Below are 18,747 nucleotides of genomic sequence, written 5' to 3' on the forward strand. Positions count from 1 at the left end.
ATACAATGGATGGATGGATGGATTAATATATTTACACATCTCAACATGCATGTGGAAGGCACAATGGTTCCTTAAACTAAACTTCATGGTTACCATAGTGGCTACCTCACCTATAGTACAGTAAGCTTGTCTTCAATGGGTAAATTAATTTTAAAAAAGACCAATTTATATGCTTTATTCATATTAGTGTATATTTTCAGACATTTTAATTTAGTAAATGTAGACACTTAGGAAGCATTTTATATGCCTGATAATTGATACAGTTAATTAATTAAAAAGTGTGCTACTTTGGCTCTGTCCCTCTGCTTCTGTTTTAAGTCTGACTTAATGTCCCGCCCACAACACTATCCGAATATCTTTTACTGTGTATTATGTTGAATGTTTCTTATTTATTTAATAATTGCCTAAAGCGTTTAAACAAAGTTTTGTGTTGAAGTTTGTAACATTCCAAAATGTTAATTATGATTTCAAGATTTTACATAATTTCACTTACATATCTGTTCTAAATATCTGTTATCGGTTTCATTAACTACTAATAACCAATATCAGCCTTTAAAAAACAGTATCCCTAATAAAACGGTTGCTGAATCTAATGGACATGTATAATAAAATATTTAAAAAATTTAAAAAACTTTAAGAAACTTTTTAAAAGAAGTGGGTTGAGAACCCCTTCAGGTAATTATAGATTAGAAAATCCAAGTCCATTATTAGTTTAACTTAAGTAAAACTATAAACTAAATGCTATCGCTTCAAGTTAAAAAGACTGCCTTCAAAAATTGTACTTAGAAGTACAGAAGTATGCAGAGTGGCGCTTTCCGTCGGTGCATGTAAAAAGTATTTTGATGTTTTAGTTAGTCATTGTTGAGCTCATTTTAACTGATTTATGCATGTGTAGTATGTTCAAACTACAGTAATGCATCCTATTTTATAAAGTGATCATAGCTTTTTTTTATTGGTTGAGATATAGGCATAATATCAGCAACAATTGCAGTGAAATAAATTCAGTGAAGTAAAAAGTAAAATAGGCTACCTCAAAAATGGACTTCAACAATTCTTGCTTCCACTTCCCAGTACAGTGAGAACACTTTTAGTATTGACATTTATACAACTATCTTTAGGGTTAAAGAGGTGGGTAACTATAGTAACATTGAAAAAGGGAAGTTTTAAATCTGACCCATGTTTCCAAGCAGCTCGTGTTTACTTTACTAGACGTAGAGTGCTTCCTGTTTAGAATAGACGATCTTTGGGAGTATTACATGACGGCTGGTGGGCGTGGCTTACTGCTTTTGCAACAAACTACTAGAAGAGGAACTGTTTTGTTGGAAAACTGCCGGGGAACTCAAGACTGAGCAGCAGTTCAGTGGTAAAGGATAAACCAGGTGAGTTATTATAAGAACTGTATGAGGAAATATAGCAAGGATAGTTTCCAGTCTCATGTCCAGCAGCATGAAGGTCAAGATAGTTACAGTGTTGTGTCTCCCATCAATTAAACCATGGCTTAATACTTCTTTGCTTATTTGAATTGATTTAAAAAAAAATATTTATATACACCTGTTCAGTTCCATTGTCATTTTTTTTCCCTTAATCTGTATGTGAAAGTTGTTGCTTTACTAAAAGCCTCAAGAGACATTGTTAAAAAAAGAATGTCAAAAGCAATTGGATGCTCTATAGTTTTCATCTCAACTCCTGTTTTTTTAATTGCTCAGATTGTGGATGCTGTAATTAACAATGAATATGTGAATTATAAAGCATGGTAAAAGAAAGATGTGTACAGGTACCTTTATCATGCAATCTATCTGTTTTTCTTTTTAATGGTAATCTCAATAATCATTTCTGAATAATCAATTTCCTCCAATGCAATATATCCTTGTATTAGTTGTATTTACAAATTAACAACTATAAAAAAAAGGACTTTAATACATAGCATTGCATTTGACTTTGTGTATCGTATGAGCCCCGTGTTCTGTAATAAATGGGATGGTGGGGGCCCAGTCTGTTCCAGTTCTAGTATCTGTCTCATGTGAACAGCAGCCAGATTGCTCTCGTTGTAAGACAGGTCCTTGAGAGGCCTTCCCTTTCCCACTTGTCAAGGACAGCTGACAGTGACAGAGCAGAGTGAACGAAAGTAGACATCCTCTCAGGTCTCTCTAGTCCTTGATTAGTGTGGAATCAGTCATGTTTCGCAAGACATTTTTCCTCTGTTACGTTAAGGTGGACTGGGATGTGTTCAGGTAAAAATAAGAAATATTAAATGACTGTGTGGCACTAGGAGACTATTAAGAGAAGGTTGGTATTTTATGGGACCTTTAAGGTAAAATCTCAAATGTTAGCTGACTAGTTCAACGTTTTCACATTGTTGAAGTGGTAACTTTAATTGGATTGTTTTGTTTTCAGTTCAGTTTTAGAAATAGTTCTTTATCACAGTGCCCATGGTATCGTCTTTAATTTGATGTTAAGTAGGGTCGGTTGCATTCCAGTGTCTGACCTATGTGCTATTGATGTTGTCTTCCTTGAAAACTCACAGCAAAACTATCTTGAAATACTCTTTTTTTTCTCTCCTTGTCATAAAATGTAGAACAAGAGTATCGCATATGGACGCAGTGATCCGCAGGTGCCCTTTCCTCACTGCGGTGCCCAGTGTTGTCCTGCAGCTGGCTGGGAAGTCATCACTGGCGAGCTATGCCCAGAAGTGCCCTGTGATGATGGACCTGGTCTCCAGACCTCTGGCCAGAGCTCAGTCCTCTTCAGCTTCTGCAACCAGAGGCTCTCCAACAAATGATGGTCAGTTATAAGCCATCCTGTTCTGCCTCTATACAATGAACTTTTAAATCAATACAATTAATGGCAAATTAAATGCAAACGACATGTATTTATTTTATTTTATATTCCTGTCTTATGTAGATCAAAAGAACGAAGTCAAGTTGGCCCCAGGGCATGCCACACCACCTGCTGGCCAGACTGTAGGCTCTAAATGCCCCTTCCTGGCTGCAGAAATGGTGCAGAATAACAACAGGGTAGTAAGAGAGGCCAGCTTGGAGCTGCAAGAGGACGTCCAGGAATTGAACTCTGTGCCTACAGGTAAGAAATTGCACAGCAACGCATATATATATATATATATATATATATATATATATATATACAGTAAGTCAGTTATGTAAACTGTGAGAGGTCCTTGTTTGAAGCATACACACTCTAGTGACATTTAATGTTCATAGGAAATGAATGCCTTGCATTGATTTAGAGATCATTTATATCGTGCATCTTTCTCAAGCAGGGAAACAAGATGAGGACTTTTCTGTTGCAGATCTTATCGAGGCAGACAAGGCCAACACAGGGGCACCAAAAACCCGTTTTATACCCATGTCTTTCAAAGTGTCTCACCTGCTAAAGACCAATCTGCCTGAGGGTGATTAAGACAAATTCTTCTTAATAAACAATAATTATCAAAGAGATTTTATTTGAAGCTTATAAAACCCTCCTTCAACTTTTCCTCCACCAGTAGTCACCTTCCACTACGACAAGTTTTTTGAAAAGAAGATTGAAAGCAAGAAGAAGGACCACACATACAGGGTTTTTAAGACAGTGAACCGGCGCGCCTCCTCGTTCCCCATGGCAGACGACTACTCAGAGTCCATTCATGCAAAGAGAGACGTGTCTGTGTGGTGCAGCAATGACTACCTCGGCATGAGCCGTCACCCCAAAGTCACCCAGACAATCACGTGAGTAGACCCAAAATCTTGATGAAGCAGAAAAGATACGTGGATGGGGATGATTTCAGATTCAGCCCTGATGAGATATGAGAATAAACTAGTTTTTAAGAAAATAAATGCTTTTTTTTTTTTTTTTTAATCTTCCAGCAAGACTTTACAGAAGCACGGTGCTGGTGCTGGAGGCACACGAAACATTTCAGGGACGAGCAAATTCCACGTGGAACTGGAACACGAGCTAGCGGACCTGCATGACAAAGATGCTGCACTTCTGTTCACTTCCTGCTTCGTAGCCAATGACTCCACATTGTTTACCCTGGCAAAAATGCTACCAGGTAGATTAAATGATGTTTGGGGATATAAAATGTGACCTTAACTTCAATGCCTTTGCTTTGATACAAAATTTTAGTGATCCCATTTTTTTTTCTTGATTCAGACTCAACCCGTGTGTTGTCCTCCCAGGTCAAAAACAGAAAAATAATTGTCTTTTTTTGTCCCTTTTTCAGACTTTTTTTTAGTTTTCACTAACATTAGTTGCACTTTTTGGAATTCATGGCCAATAACCCTCATTTATATATAATTACACCCAAAAAGCAGAAATTATGAATTATTTTGACTAATAGTTAAGATTAAATGAACGTACAAATGAGTTTAGTCAGGAATGAAAGTGATCAATTGTATTTACAAATAGTGTATGGAACCCAATCCATTTTTTGTGTGGTAATTTGGTTAAAAAGAAACCCATATTTCAGACATAGACATTTTTTAAAGGGGTCAAATTTGATCTGAGGACAACAGGAGGGTTAAATTCATAGAGGAGAATTTGTTTACTCGTCTAGGTTGTGAAATCTACTCCGACGCTGGCAACCACGCCTCAATGATCCAGGGTATAAGAAACAGTGGGGTCAAGAAGTTTATCTTCCGTCACAATGACGTCAGCCACCTGCAAGAGCTGCTGGAGAAGTCTGACCCCTCCACTCCAAAGATTGTTGCCTTTGAGACGGTGCATTCAATGGATGGTAAGTGGAATCCCTCCATGCAAGTGTCAGTCTTATTTAATAGGACGTGTACCTAACTGATTAGTAAAGTGTTATAGGACAAACAGGATTTATATAATTTAGTGTTCTTGTCTCTGTAAACTTATTAAATTACTGTTATATATACAACCACAACAATTTAAATAACATTGGATATTAGTAGTAGTAGTATTTCTCAAAATGACCAATAAATCACTAGTGTGTATTATGTATAATATAATCTTAAATAGTCTAATAAACACGGTGCTGTCCACAGGGGCTGTGTGCCCACTTGAAGAGATGTGTGATGTTGCCCACAAGTTTGGTGCCATTACATTTGTGGATGAAGTTCATGCTGTGGGCTTGTATGGGCCCAGGGGAGGAGGGATCGGGGACCGAGACAGAGTCTTGCACAAGATGGACATCATCTCTGGAACCCTTGGTATGTAGAGGGATTCTACTAATTAGCGGGAACCCATTGTAACACCATTACCAATTACATATGTGCCTCTCTGACTTGTTATGGGTTTTGTGTCCAGGCAAGGCATTTGGCTGCTCGGGTGGCTACATCGCCAGCACCAGCGCCCTGGTGGACACAGTCCGCTCTTACGCTGCAGGCTTCATCTTCACCACTTCCCTGCCCCCCATGCTGCTGGCAGGGGCAAAGGAGTCCATCCAGGTTCTTAAAAGTAAGGAAGGCCAGGTGCTCAGGAGGAAACATCAGAGGAGCGTCAAGCTGCTCCGACAGATGCTGATGGACTCAGGCCTTCCAGTGGTCCGCTGCCCAAGCCACATTATTCCTGTCCGGGTAAGTAATTATTAATTTATCCAATTAACTGGTGCTGATGCAGGGATTCACTTAGGAATCTTTCACTTATAGGACAGTCTCTTTCACAGCCTAAAAATGCATTACAGACACTTAGGAATGGGAATCTGAAATATGATGTATCTGTCTGGCAGGTGGCAGACGCAGAGAAGAACACTGAGATCTGTGACATCATGATGTCTCGTTATAACATCTACGTCCAGGCAATCAACTACCCCACTGTGGCTAAAGGAGAGGAGCTGCTGCGCATCGCACCCACACCACACCACACTCCCCAGATGATGTTCTACTTTGTTGGTATGCCCACTATAAATTATGATGCCTATCTCATGAATCAAAAATATACAAAGTACGCCTATTTTGTGTTGGATTGAGCTGCAGAAAAAGATTGAAATGTATTTATTGTACTCAGGAATTAACATCTTCATTAGCAAAGATGATGAAATACATGAACCTGCATTCACTGGCACTGTTGGAAAGGAAAATGTTTTGGTGAATAATGTAACTCTGAATCCCAGCAGCTGCACTGGATAGTAATACAAGTATTTTATTTTTAACCCCAGCACTGTTAGGATTATTTTGAAACTTTTTACACTTTAAGGTTGTAAATCTAATATCCACAATTTATGACGACGATCATCCTTATCCTCCTCTGCTTCGTCTCCACAGACCGGCTGGTGAAGACGTGGAAGGAGGTGGGTATGGAGCTGAGGCCACACTCCTCAGCAGAGTGTGACTTCTGCCAGAAGCCTCTTCACTTCGAGTTGATGAATGAGAGGGAGAAGTCCTATTTTACAGGCCTCAGTCACATGATATCAGCAGTAGCCTGATATAACTTAAAACACTAAATCCCTACCAGCCCCACCTCCTATAGTATTTAAGCTATTTGTTTAAATCAAAATCTAAATAAATCTTATGTATAGAGCACTTTTCAAGGTACTTAAAGACACTTTACGAAAGTTAAAATAATAACACATTATTGTTAATCACACATTAGCATCAACATTAACAGCTACGGAGAAAGCTCTGGCGCTGGGTCCTGAGTGGTGGGCATCAGATATGTGTATAAAATGTACTCTGTCACCAAAAAAATGTTTGGGTAAAGTGTTGATTTACTCTTGTGTCTTCACTTTAACATGTATTGATTATGACTTCAAAAGGCCAAACATTTACAAATACATATATTTGTTCACATGTTTGTCCCACACATAATTTACGTCATGTAAAGGAATCCCTGAATTAAAAAACAAAAGTGCAACCATCGAATGAGTCTTTTTACATTAGCGCTGGGTTCTAGAGCATCTAAAGGTTGAACTAACATTTTCCAACTCCTATAGGTGATGGTGCGGTGGATATGACACATGCATTTGGTTTTGGAAATCTGTTTCAATTCACACTGCGATACATCAACCAATGTGTCCCTGAGCAAGACACTTTATCCATAGTCTGGCATCGAGTAATGAAAGTTGGCCATTTTGAGGGGCGGCACCAAGCGTGCATTTGAAAATCTCAATGCATGCAATTGGATAACGCTACGGCCAATCACAACACACGGGGTGATGTATCCAGAGCCCCATACGCTGAGCTGCCAGCGGAGCTAACCGGTAGATCGTCATCTGTTTAGCTCGCCTCTGGCCCGCCTATATCAGATACACCGATGTGATTGGTGCAGCTTGGCTACAAGGGCATAGTTAATGAGCAGCATTACCCGATGCCAGAGTAACTCGCTGAGTAAATTTAAATTGTGCTCTAGATTTCCAGGGTACCAGAGGCGTGCAACCTCTATATACTGTATATATCTCAATTGTAAGTCGCTTTGGATAAAAGCGTCAGCTAAATGACATGTTGTTTCAGAGATGCTGTGCTAGTAGCAAACATCAGCAAAAGCAGTGATGCATTGTTTAATTGTGTTTATTGTGCTGGCTTTTTAAAAAGTATTTTACTAGGTGGGCTGTCTTATTGATTAGTTGCAAATGTGCATGTCAGGTGTTCCCCAGTATCTAGAATGATGTGTTATGCACAATCTAAAATAATCTTAAAGTATGACGGGAATGAGATAGCAAATGGCATGGACTATCACACATTCACGCCAAGCCCTGTTGTACAGCGAACACACAGTAGCTCATGTCTCGCTCACGGTGAGTTTTACGGTTACACCAAGGATATTTGCTGCACATACATGTAAACTCTTTTATTGCATGCAGGTCTTCTGGCAGAAGGATCATCTCCTGTATCAGTTATAACATGTCATGGAATGTTGCATTGCTTCCTTTTGTAGAAAATATCCCTCAAAGGTCAGATACAATGGGATGGAGAAAGCGTGTGGTTTGAGTCTATGGTGGTGTAGGATACATGTCATTTACTACTATTACAAAATTAAATAGTTGATGATTGTAATAAGTAGCGTTTGTATATCATACCCATGAACAACATATCCCATTAATGCCACAATAACTATTTTTTTATTTATAATATGTATTTATTGGAAAACCCACTGATTCAGAAAAAAGGCAGACATGCATCAAGTAGTGGTGTGCATGTATAATCAGCTTAAGGGCAGATTTGTGGTCATCTGGTCATTCATTCATGAAATACATTTCATGGCATTCTTGGTTGTCACCACATGGAGGCACACTGGGTCTCTTGTATGGAGCTGAGAGACCGGGACTCCAGACTCCTCCTTCCTTTGCAGATGACTCATAGCTGGTGCAGCAGCTTTCAGGATGAACCACTAGATGGTATTAATATAGAACAGGATATTGTGTTTCCCATGTTGATAGTATGGGACATCATATTGGTTGTAATACAATGCAGCAAATACACTTTTACCTTACATGTGTCATCCAAAATCAAACATTGTAGAACGTTCTAAATAAAATGAACTGTCAAACTCATCTGCCATTAATGTAGCAGCCTGGTTATTTTATGCAGTTTTTTTCTTAGATAGAAATAACATTTTATTAATTTTATATGTTTTCTTCCCTATGGCCTATGATCATCATGTTTACATCAAATTAGTTCAATAAAAGCCATTTGCACCCACATGCAGAGAAACATCAATGGAGAGGAAGCTCTCCTCCCATCTGTCTCATCTCTGAGTGCTTCCCACCGTACATCTGCATGTGACGGGTGTGTTTATGTGTCTGTCTGGTATGCGTAAAAGCCCTCGAAGCAGCACTTGACAGGCAAAACCTGGGATTCTGTAAATTAGTTTTCTATCTGAGTGAATTACCATGAGCTCACGTTTGGAGCGCATTATGTAACCAACGTGTTGGTGGGAGTGGAGCAGTCAGGTGATCACCCCTCAGAACGTGAATCAATACTCCAGTTACATGCTGTGTCAATGTAGTTGATTTGAATTTCAAATCTTGAGATATATTCACTATACAGAGGGTCATACACATCCGCACCATTTTGTTCTTGGATTTGATCAACAAACAAGGTCATCCCTCTACCTAAAATAGCTCTTGCTTCACACAGTGAATCCATAAAATCTACAAAATGCCAGGAAGGTGTTGTTGGCAGAGAATACTTGCCTTGCATTGTTGGACCTCATTGTCATACATTATATCCTTCGTCAATCACTGTATTTTGTAGCAGGCTCATTGCCTTACTGTCAACAGTCTGAAGGCTAGTCCAACACCTCTACATTTGCAGGAGGAGAGTTCAACTGGAACAGCAATCATGGGGGTATGAGTGGCCACAGGCAGTGTGTGTATTGGTTTTTAAACGCTTCTGTGATGGTTGTCTGTTAGAGGCAGGCGCTTAAATAATGGTGTGGTGTAGTGTGGCGATTGTTGTCCGATCAGACCATGGATGAGAGCATTTGTGTGTGTATGTGAGTGACAGTGTGTGTAGGTTTAGCTCAATTCCTAATTCTATGTTAATCCCGATGCTCTGCACATCTGTCTCCCCCCACTCACGTGTGCAGACAGATGAGCTGCGTGGCTGGATTCTCACTGCACACATCTCTCTCTCTCTCTCTCTCTCCCTCTTTCTTTCTTTCTCTCTCTCCATTTTCTTCTCTTTATTCCTCCACATTCATGATTCGCTTGCATTATTACACACATCAGTAGCGTATCATGGGAATGTAAGGGTTGCATTCTAGGGAAAGACATTCATGCACAGCAACATGCTTGTGAATTTCCTATTGTGATCACTATATGATATAGTGTGGGAAGTAATTTTAAAGGAAACGCCCTTGATATACTTCACCTCGTAAATAACATTCAGCAATTTCAAGGGTGTGTCTAATATGATCATAAATATTATGATGAAAGATGACAACATACTTTAGTAAAATGTTCTGCTGCTCTCCTGCAGAAAAATGTAACACCAATTCAACGTACTCGGCAGTGTGAGTGAAGGACAGTGGAGTTTGGAGGAAAACTAATGGATTCAGCCCCTTTTTTGTTGTGTACTGAACGAAGGGTGTGATTTCATTATAAATACTGCATTGCACTTGTTATCCTGTGTAACAAACGTATAGTTTTTGTAATAAAACTAGTATTGGTATAAGCTGTATAGTAATATATAGTATCTGTTGTTGTGCATAATTCAGCAAATCATAGGATTTCAGTTTTAAAAGTTGTCATAAGAGCGCTTCAGAAAAATGCTACATATGTCAGAGGAATAATGAGATGATAATGCATATATTAGGTCTCTTTTGCCAAGAATGTCTACCCTAAAATAAGTAGCAATCATGCAAGATGCAACTATGCAAATATTATGCAAGGTTATTGTTACAGACACACTTTGAGCCCTTATGATGGGAAAATTAAAGTCCAAGGATCAATAAGTAATTAGTTACACACTGTCATTACAAAGTCATTGAACAGAACCAATTAAGTCCCCAGGAAAAAAATATGGGAAATCATATTTAGTGATTGTTGGTGATAACCTCCTTAAAAGCCAGTATCTACTTGCTATAATATCACAAACAGTAGTTTATGAATATCATAGTGGTTGAAAAAATTGTGACTGGCAAAATGATTTCATTGAGACCCGGTGATGCAAAACTTTGTGATATTTCAGCTATGACTTTAAGTCATAAGAAACTCCTCCCTCTTGAGTTGCTCTACTGTCAACTTGAGAAAAAAACTCTCCATGCATTGGAATGGTAAAACGAGAATGCGCATGGAGGACCCTGGTACGATGTGGAGAAGTTAAAGTTGATGAAGAGATCATTGGCTATAAAACATTTGCATTTAAACTTCACGTAAATTAAAGGGTAATCAGGTCTCCATTAGACTTGGGGCAGGTCAGATTCACTGACTGATGGAAATAGAGAAGAGAAAAAGGGGGAAATCTCTTCACTCAAGCAGAAGCGCCATGCACTGACGGAGCTACATTCAGTGCTCCTTTTTATCGGATGAAATGTAGTTTATCGTCGTTTGGTGGACCATGTAGTAAGTGTTTGTGCTTGCATGTAGTATGATATTGAGTCCGATATGTCTAATGTGACGCCGAGTAAAAGCGTGGAATGGCTGCAACTCGAGTTAGAGTCCGGAGGCACTTCTCTGCTCTTGCTGGACTGCCGTTCACATGAGCTTTACGAATCATCCCACATAGAGACCGCCATAAACCTGGCCATACCGGGGCTGATGCTCAGGAGGTTCAAAAAAGGCAACATACCTATCCGGACTATCATCCCCAACCATGAGGATAAAGAGAAGTTCATAAGACGCTGTAAGACGGACACGGTCGTCCTGTACGATGAGTGCACCATGGACTGCCAGGACAGTGGAGCCTCGGTTTTGGGTCTACTTCTTCAAAAACTATGGGAAGACGGGTGTAAAGCGTTTTACCTGGAAGGTAAAGAGTTTGCTGTCGAATTAACGCAAAAAAACAATGAAATTATACACCAATGTAAAATATAGCGTGGCATCGTTAGTTTACGTTAACGTGTGTCTGCAATGGAGTTTAACGTTCAAAAACGTTAACTTACGTCGTTTCACATTCCTGTGGCTAAAATGTTTATGGTTTTGCGCAATATTGGCATAATCTAGCTAGCATTGCTATAAACTGTGAGTCGAAGTTTTTTTACGGGTTTTAAAATTTCAAATACCGAGTTTTGAACAACAGTAACGTTCGTCTCAATGTTCTTTCGTTACTAACGTTTACGTTACTTCAGCGCCAGTTCATCCAGTGTTTGCTGTATGTAAGCTGGTCAAAAGTTTGAGTGCTGTGTGTCACCGTGTGTCACTGAGATTCTCAATTAAAATTCCAAAATGGCTGCGCCATGTTTTGCTATAACACGAACGAACAGGCATGCATTTCATGAATGGTTCTATTTTTTTTCTTTTTGGGGGGGGGCCTTGAGCTCCTTCTTAACACCTCTGCTTTCATACCCAAAAGCCTTTTTGCTAAAATATGGTTCTCAAAAACAATTTACATAAGGGCCCATTGGTGTGACTTTGTTAACTTGTGTTTTTGCACTTGCCCAGGTGGATTTGTAAAGTTCCACACAGTGTACCCAGAGCACTGTGAGACCCTAATAGACAGCTCATGTCCCAGTTCCTCTCCTCCGCTGTCTGTCCTGGGTTTTGGAAATCTCCGGATCAGCTCAGATTGTTCCGATGGGGAATCTGATCGAGAGCCGAGCAGTGCCACAGAGTCTGAGGAGAGCCCCATCCCCAGCAATCAGCCTGCCTTCCCCGTCCAGATCCTACCTTACCTTTACCTGGGCTGCGCCAAAGACTCCACCAACCTGGACGTGCTGGGCCAGTACAACATCAAGTACATCCTGAACGTCACACCCAATCTCCCCAACATGTTTGAGCATGACGGCCACTTCAGGTACAAACAGATCCCCATTTCGGACCACTGGAGTCAGAACCTGTCTCAGTTCTTCCCAGAAGCTATAACATTTATAGGTGAGTAGGTCAATAACTTGTGTTGTGTGACATATTTTTCAGTAAAAGTATTTTTTTTTAGTGTGTAGTGTGTATGTGTTTAATTGTTTGTTTTGTTACATGGAGTGTCATCTACTGTATGTTAAGCACATGTGGGCCAGGCACATTTTGCTATAGTACCTTAGTATTAACTAGGTCATTGTTTGCTAATTATGTTTAATTACAATGTAGTATTCACTACTTTTTGATCATTTAATACTTGTTTTGCAAACTTTTTGTGAATGGGTTGTGGGGCAGGTGTGAGTTTTGTATTATTTTTACAAGCAAACTGGTTTACACTGCCACACACAATAAACGTTCCCTCCCTAACCACTTGTATAGGGTGTTATAACACATCTCACAATATCACTGAATTTCTTTGATACAAAGCAACAACACATTAATGTTGAAACTTAATATATACTTTCCTGTTGTTGGTGGCACCACAACAGTATGTTTTAATTTCACTTTTGATTTGTTGTCTTTTGCCACAATTGCACCTAAAACCACAGCTTTTTAACTTGTTTGTTTGGTGGTTGCAAGGCTGTGTATCATGAACTAGTTTCCAAAGGGTTTAGAGGTAGAATGAGGAAGGAAATGTTGTTTCCACTCTTTGGGGTTGTGTATGAATGTAGGTTCACAAGTAAAACGATTGTTTGCTGATGTGTGTAAGTAACAGTATACTAGGTACGCTGTTTTTTAGATCAAATAGTTTTTCGAAACAAATTTAGTTGCTTAGTCACACCATAAGCTTATGTTACCATTTTTGTGTCATTAATAGGTTAACTTTTTTTCAACTAGGAGCCAGGATCACATTGATGACATTAAACATTGTATTACAGGAATATATGAATGAATGAAAATAATATTTACAACAACTTTCTGCTGACCATAGTTTTCCCTTCCTCTCACAGATGAGGCTCGGTCTAAGCAGTGTGGCATCCTGGTCCACTGCCTTGCTGGCATCAGTCGCTCAGTAACAGTCACCGTGGCCTACTTGATGCAGAGACTCAACCTCTCTCTCAACGACGCTTACGACTTTGTCAAGAGGAAGAAGTCCAACATTTCCCCGAACTTCAACTTCATGGGTCAGCTTCTGGACTTTGAGAGGACGCTGGGGCTGCACAGTCCCTGTGATAACCGTTCCACCAGCGAGGAGCAGCTCTTCTTCACCACACCAACCAATCATAATGTCTTCCAGCTGGACACACTGGAGTCCACATGAGGATCGATTGGATAGCCTTTGTGTCATTTCCTGGTGTCCCTGAGGGTTTTCTGAGCCTGTCAAATGCCAAACTAGCTGACACAAGCAGTAAGTCCGTTACAGTATTTCTGCACCAAAAGGAACTGCATTGATTTGTTAAAGGAACAGAGTCCGTAATGTAGAGAACGTGATCCATTAGATCCTGCCTGCCTTAATTTCTAACCCAAGGATAACTTTTGCTATCCACCATACCTGGCATTAATCAATGGTCATGTACGACCATAATAGCAGGACATTTCATAACTTTTCTATTAAATCTAGAATTGTTGTTTGACTGTTATTTGTTATTCACCAGTTGTAAAACAGCTGTAATGTATTTCTTTGTATACATTGTGATTATTGCCTTGGTGGTCTACAAAAAAGTCTTTGGCCAATCAGAATGTTTTCTGGGGTCCAATCCAAGATGTTTTTGATGGTACTCTTACTGAGGGCAAAAAGCTACTACAGTGATCCGGCCTTGAATTATTGTCAAGTTTTTCTTTTGATGACTGTATGCAGCTCACTTCTTTACCACAGGAAGCAAATTTTCGTGTGCTATCACTCAAAATACCTTCACTGATGTCTGGTTAGCACCATGATGTTGAACAGTTATTCTTTAAAGCAACACCAAAGATTCTTTTGTACCTTAAAATAATGTTTCCAAAATCATTTCAGTGGTTCATCAACTCGTAACATGGTGAACGGCACTTATGCATTCTCTTTGGGGCTCTCTACCGGCTATAACCGTACTATGCAAGTTTGCCCGATCGGGTAGCGGTCCTGTAGTTCCAATGAGACAATTCCGCTTCCAACCAGTAGGGGGACTGAAGAGGAAAAGTGCTTTGGTGTTGCTTTAAATACAAGATTGAGTGGCCACTTTCTGTTAAAATATCAAAGGGAAAATATTATTCTCCAGAAACACTCCTGTACATTTTATTGCTTATAACTGCATTATTTGCATGTGATTATGTTCTACCAAGGACCTTGTTTTGTAACCTTTAGGTCATATTTCCTGTTGTTGTTGAGGCCTTGACCGTAACTTAACATGGAATTGAATTATTTGTCAGTTAACAGGTTGAGGTATACTGTATAGGACTGGCTTTTGCCACAATGGAAAGGAACAAATATGTAAGTAATCGGTGTATAAAGGAATGGATGTTCACATTATTTTTTCCTCCAACAGTCTTCAGTCTGCAGCTACTCCTTTGGTGGCACAGTGATGTGTAATTAGCTGTTCTCTATTGCCAGTCTCGTCTCAGAACAAATGAGTGAGTTTGATGTATGACAGGGACGTAAAGGAAAGGAATATGACAAATGTGTTCTTACCTCAGAGAGACATTTTCAGGGATTTTTATACAAGTCATCTGTATCTCGTCATGGCCTCTTAAAGTGCGTCCAAGGGCTGTTTCGATTGGTTTGTTTGTAAAGATGTACAGAAAATGTGGTCATTATGGGGGGCATTTTCGTAAAATCATGAAGGATGTGAAAGTGACCCTTTGTTGACCCTTATGTATAGTATATGTAAAGCTCAATGTCCAAGGCATTCTGTACAAGTTTATACAACAAATATATTATATATTTTTACTTGAATACCTTCGGTTTGTCTTTATTAAGATTTTTTTTTAATGAAAGTCGATAGCACACTTTCATAAAACAAAACAATTAGGCTTATGTGGTTGAGTCAGGACCTTTCTGACCTCATAGATCAGAAAGCGGTTGCTCTGGTCTGTCCACCCCCAAGGCTCCAGATGTTGTCAGATGTTTTCTGTCCACTCTGATGCCTGGCTTCCTGTCTCCCTCACTCTTTCTGACACAAAGGGCTACCCTTGTCAATAACACAGTGCAGACACAGTCACTACCATTTACTCAAACCGCTTAAAGGAAGAGGAAGATGACACAGCATGTACTCTACCACACAGACACTTCCGACAGCTCTCTTCTGCAACTTGGGGAATGATCATATTTAATAACAGTGTTGTACAATCTGCATTTAAAGCTTATTAGCCTCAGTTAAACACATGCTTTGTTCTTTATTAGGATTTAAACATGTATTAGCATAAGTGCAATTGCTTGTAAAGCCATTAATGCATGCTGAGGAAAAAGAGGAAATGAGAGGCGGCCATTTAGAGTGAGATATTCCAATCATCTGTCTGCCAAGTTATACCATTTTTATGAAACAATTTATGAAGTAATTTAAAATATTAACACCAATGTTACTTAAAATCACTGTAGAGAAATTCAAAACAATATTTAGATGTCAGAATTTGTAGGTACAAAGCGGTATGTTATTGCCAGTGGCAGAATCAGGTGGTCTTACTCTGCTGTGTCACCCAATGATTAGACTACTACACAAAGTCTGAACATTTCTATAGTTGATGGAAGAAACATGTGTTAGGTCAGATTTATGCTTTGTTCCAACTCCATGAATTTTCGATTCTTTCTGGTATTGTTTCTACCTTGTCTGGGTGATTTATTTATACGTTCTTCACCAGATGACAGAAAGATGATGCAGTGAATTCCCTTCCCTGAAGAAATGATTTTATGAACTGCAGCCAAGTCTTTTAAGTCAGGAAAAAAATAGGTGGGGGGAAATGTTCTGTAGTTGATCTTTGCAGCAGTTCATGGTCCAATAACTGTCACTCAGTGGGATTTAATGACTTAAATACTGCACTAAAACACTTTTAGTTCCAGCTTCAGGGCTGAGATGATGACTGTGAATGTTGTACCAGGGTGAAACTAAAATCTTCAACTTTCACAGAAGCAATACAGCACATGAAGAGACTTGCCTAGCAACACATTGCAGTTGTGATAATAAAAGCTGTTGAGTGATGGGTTTTCCAGCATGACTGAGCTCGGCCAGCCACATACCTGCAGGGCAAACCTATGATTAAGTTTGAAAAGACACCCACGACAAGGCAGAGGCGATGGGTAGCTGCAGTGCATGAAAGATAGGAGCACAATGCCTGGGGATGATGGGAGTGAGAACCATTAATCAGAGAGCTCTTTTTTGTAACACTGTGCATCTACAGTATATAGACAGTACTGTACAAGAGAAATGCTTTATATATATATACTGTATAAAAACTGTACATATGTAAACTGGTATATACCAGTTTTTATTGTTGTTGCATAGAGTCTTAATCCCCAGATTTAACATACAGTAGCTGTTCAAGTTGGAATTCTGCTGCTTTTTGGCACCAAGTAAGTGTCTGACCTGGGAGTTAAGCACAACCTTTTTGCCAACTTCAAAAGCAACATGTGCGGTCTTAAAAGCTCCTGTTTTCTCCTATTACTAAGTTACTCAAAAGAAAATCTGTCCTCACTTGTGTGTGTGTGTGTGTGTGTGTGTGTGTGTGTGTGTGTGTGTGTGTGTGTGTGTGTGTGTGTGAGAGTCACACATTTTTGTGTTGCTGTTACAATATGTTTTGTGTGAAAAGTAAGTCGAGTATTTCTGTCCTGTTATGATCACCCATGAAGGGAAGCAGAGGCTAATGCAGTGCTTACTCAGCGGTAGTTGCTGGGGAAGCAGATGTGCATAAGACTGACAGGATTTTAGCTCTGGGTGGGGACGGGAGGGGGGGGGGGTCTTTTTCAAGCAGGTGTTGTGAGTGTGTGTGTGTGTGTGTGTGTGGTGTGTGTGTGTGGGTGGTGTGTGTGTGTGTGTGGTGTGTGTGTGTGTGTGTGCGGAAGCCAGCCAGAGCTGGTTCGCACCTGCTATGGTTAAGAGAACATGCTTATCATACTGTATGACGGACAAAAATTTCACAGCTGCTTCTGCCTCTGATGCACAATAAATGGAATAGTTCATAAATTCAGCTCACCCTTGCTTAATATAGAGACTTATTTTCATTTTTACATCAAAGAATTAATTACCGGTAGTGTTTTGTATTTCCCTAAAAGAATAGTTCTTCCTTTAGGCATGAAAAGGGCCACTATTATCTTGTTACAGATACATGTTTGGCCATCCTGGGGTAAAAGCCACTCTCATCTGAATAGCTGCCATCTTCACCACCAGCGTTTAGACAGGGCTGTATGATAAGAATACAAGGTTGTTACCAGCAATGACGATAAACAGGATAATTTTAAATTCTTCCAAGTCAGTATCTGTTAATGGTTGCATTGAAAACAAGAAATTCCCTTTTGCCATGGTTCCATGGAGCTATGTATAACTGTATTGGAATGGAATGTATTGTACCAGTGATTTCATCTCCAGTTGTTGGGGATTGCCATTTGATTCTTAGGAGCCTTGAATCACATCGAAACCATTTGCATACTTCCTACTGCCCTGTATTTGTAATGGAATAGGCCTAGTTTCGAAGGAAGACAGACTCTCATAGACATAGAAAGGAAGGACACATTTAGGACAAGGCTGGTCACCATACTGTAAACTTTAACAACATTACCACAGCTGACCATAACAAAATAACTCAAATTGAATGCCTTGGCTATTGTATTTGCACTGCTGTCACCAGTGATGATTCAGAAGTATTTTTATGACATCTGTCATGTCGGGCTTCCCGGCCGTCTAACAGGAAGTACCTTATCACTCCAGGAACCCACGACAGATATGCTTTCTATAAAAGCAGATCTTCAAAACAGCCCTCACAAACCTAAATTGTGAGACATAATTTTTTTACGAGAGACATTTATGAGAAAGAAAAGTGTCAGTTTTGGCATGGAGGATACTGGGTCATGTGTAGAGCACAGCCACATGGAATACTAGTGGCAGAGTGAGGCAGCCATCTGTTAATACAAGAAGACTCTCATTTCGTGGCCAATTTCACCATCCGGTGATGTACAGTACTCCCGCGCTCACAAAGCACAAGAGCAAGGTGATATTTGTTTGTAGTTTAATCAGTGGCAAAGTGAATGCAAGGGAACATTCCTTGTGTCTTGTTAGACCCAACACAAAGTAAAGGTCATCTGTCCATCATGTGTTCTTGCTTGGGAACTACAGAGGAGGCCATGCTGGGAACTGTCTTGCTATCTGGTATCCCATTCACACAAGGCCATATGTTGCTTACAGAATTGCTGAGTGAGCCAAAGAGCATGTCTGTGCTTT

General features: G+C 39.7%; 2 protein-coding genes across 5 annotated transcripts; both read left to right on the forward strand.

Annotated features, from left to right (window-relative positions):
* The first annotated feature begins 1,271 nt into the window (after positions 1-1,271).
* On the forward strand, positions 1,272-6,789 carry LOC116692198 (5-aminolevulinate synthase, nonspecific, mitochondrial). 4 transcript variants are annotated; one of them, XM_032520285.1, is made up of 11 exons: positions 1,272-1,379; positions 2,576-2,781; positions 2,902-3,078; positions 3,272-3,406; positions 3,500-3,719; positions 3,858-4,042; positions 4,547-4,726; positions 5,001-5,165; positions 5,263-5,531; positions 5,684-5,846; positions 6,219-6,789. In XM_032520285.1, the coding sequence occupies exons 2-11, from the start codon at positions 2,592-2,594 to the stop codon at positions 6,377-6,379; spliced, it is 1,845 nt and encodes a 614-aa protein (XP_032376176.1). In that variant the 5' UTR covers positions 1,272-1,379; positions 2,576-2,591; the 3' UTR covers positions 6,380-6,789. The 4 variants fall into 4 exon arrangements, with proteins under 4 accessions (XP_032376176.1, XP_032376178.1, XP_032376177.1 ...); XM_032520287.1 differs by having other exon boundaries at positions 3,503-3,719; XM_032520286.1 differs by having other exon boundaries at positions 3,275-3,406.
* Positions 6,790-10,638: 3,849 nt separating this feature from the next.
* On the forward strand, positions 10,639-15,275 carry LOC116692201 (dual specificity protein phosphatase 7). The gene is made up of 3 exons (XM_032520292.1): positions 10,639-11,363; positions 11,996-12,424; positions 13,357-15,275. The coding sequence occupies exons 1-3, from the start codon at positions 11,000-11,002 to the stop codon at positions 13,665-13,667; spliced, it is 1,104 nt and encodes a 367-aa protein (XP_032376183.1). The 5' UTR covers positions 10,639-10,999; the 3' UTR covers positions 13,668-15,275.
* Positions 15,276-18,747: the final 3,472 nt, after the last annotated feature.

Source organism: Etheostoma spectabile, chromosome 7 (genome assembly GCF_008692095.1).
Source record: "Etheostoma spectabile isolate EspeVRDwgs_2016 chromosome 7, UIUC_Espe_1.0, whole genome shotgun sequence".
Lineage (NCBI taxonomy): Eukaryota > Metazoa > Chordata > Actinopteri > Perciformes > Percidae > Etheostoma > Etheostoma spectabile.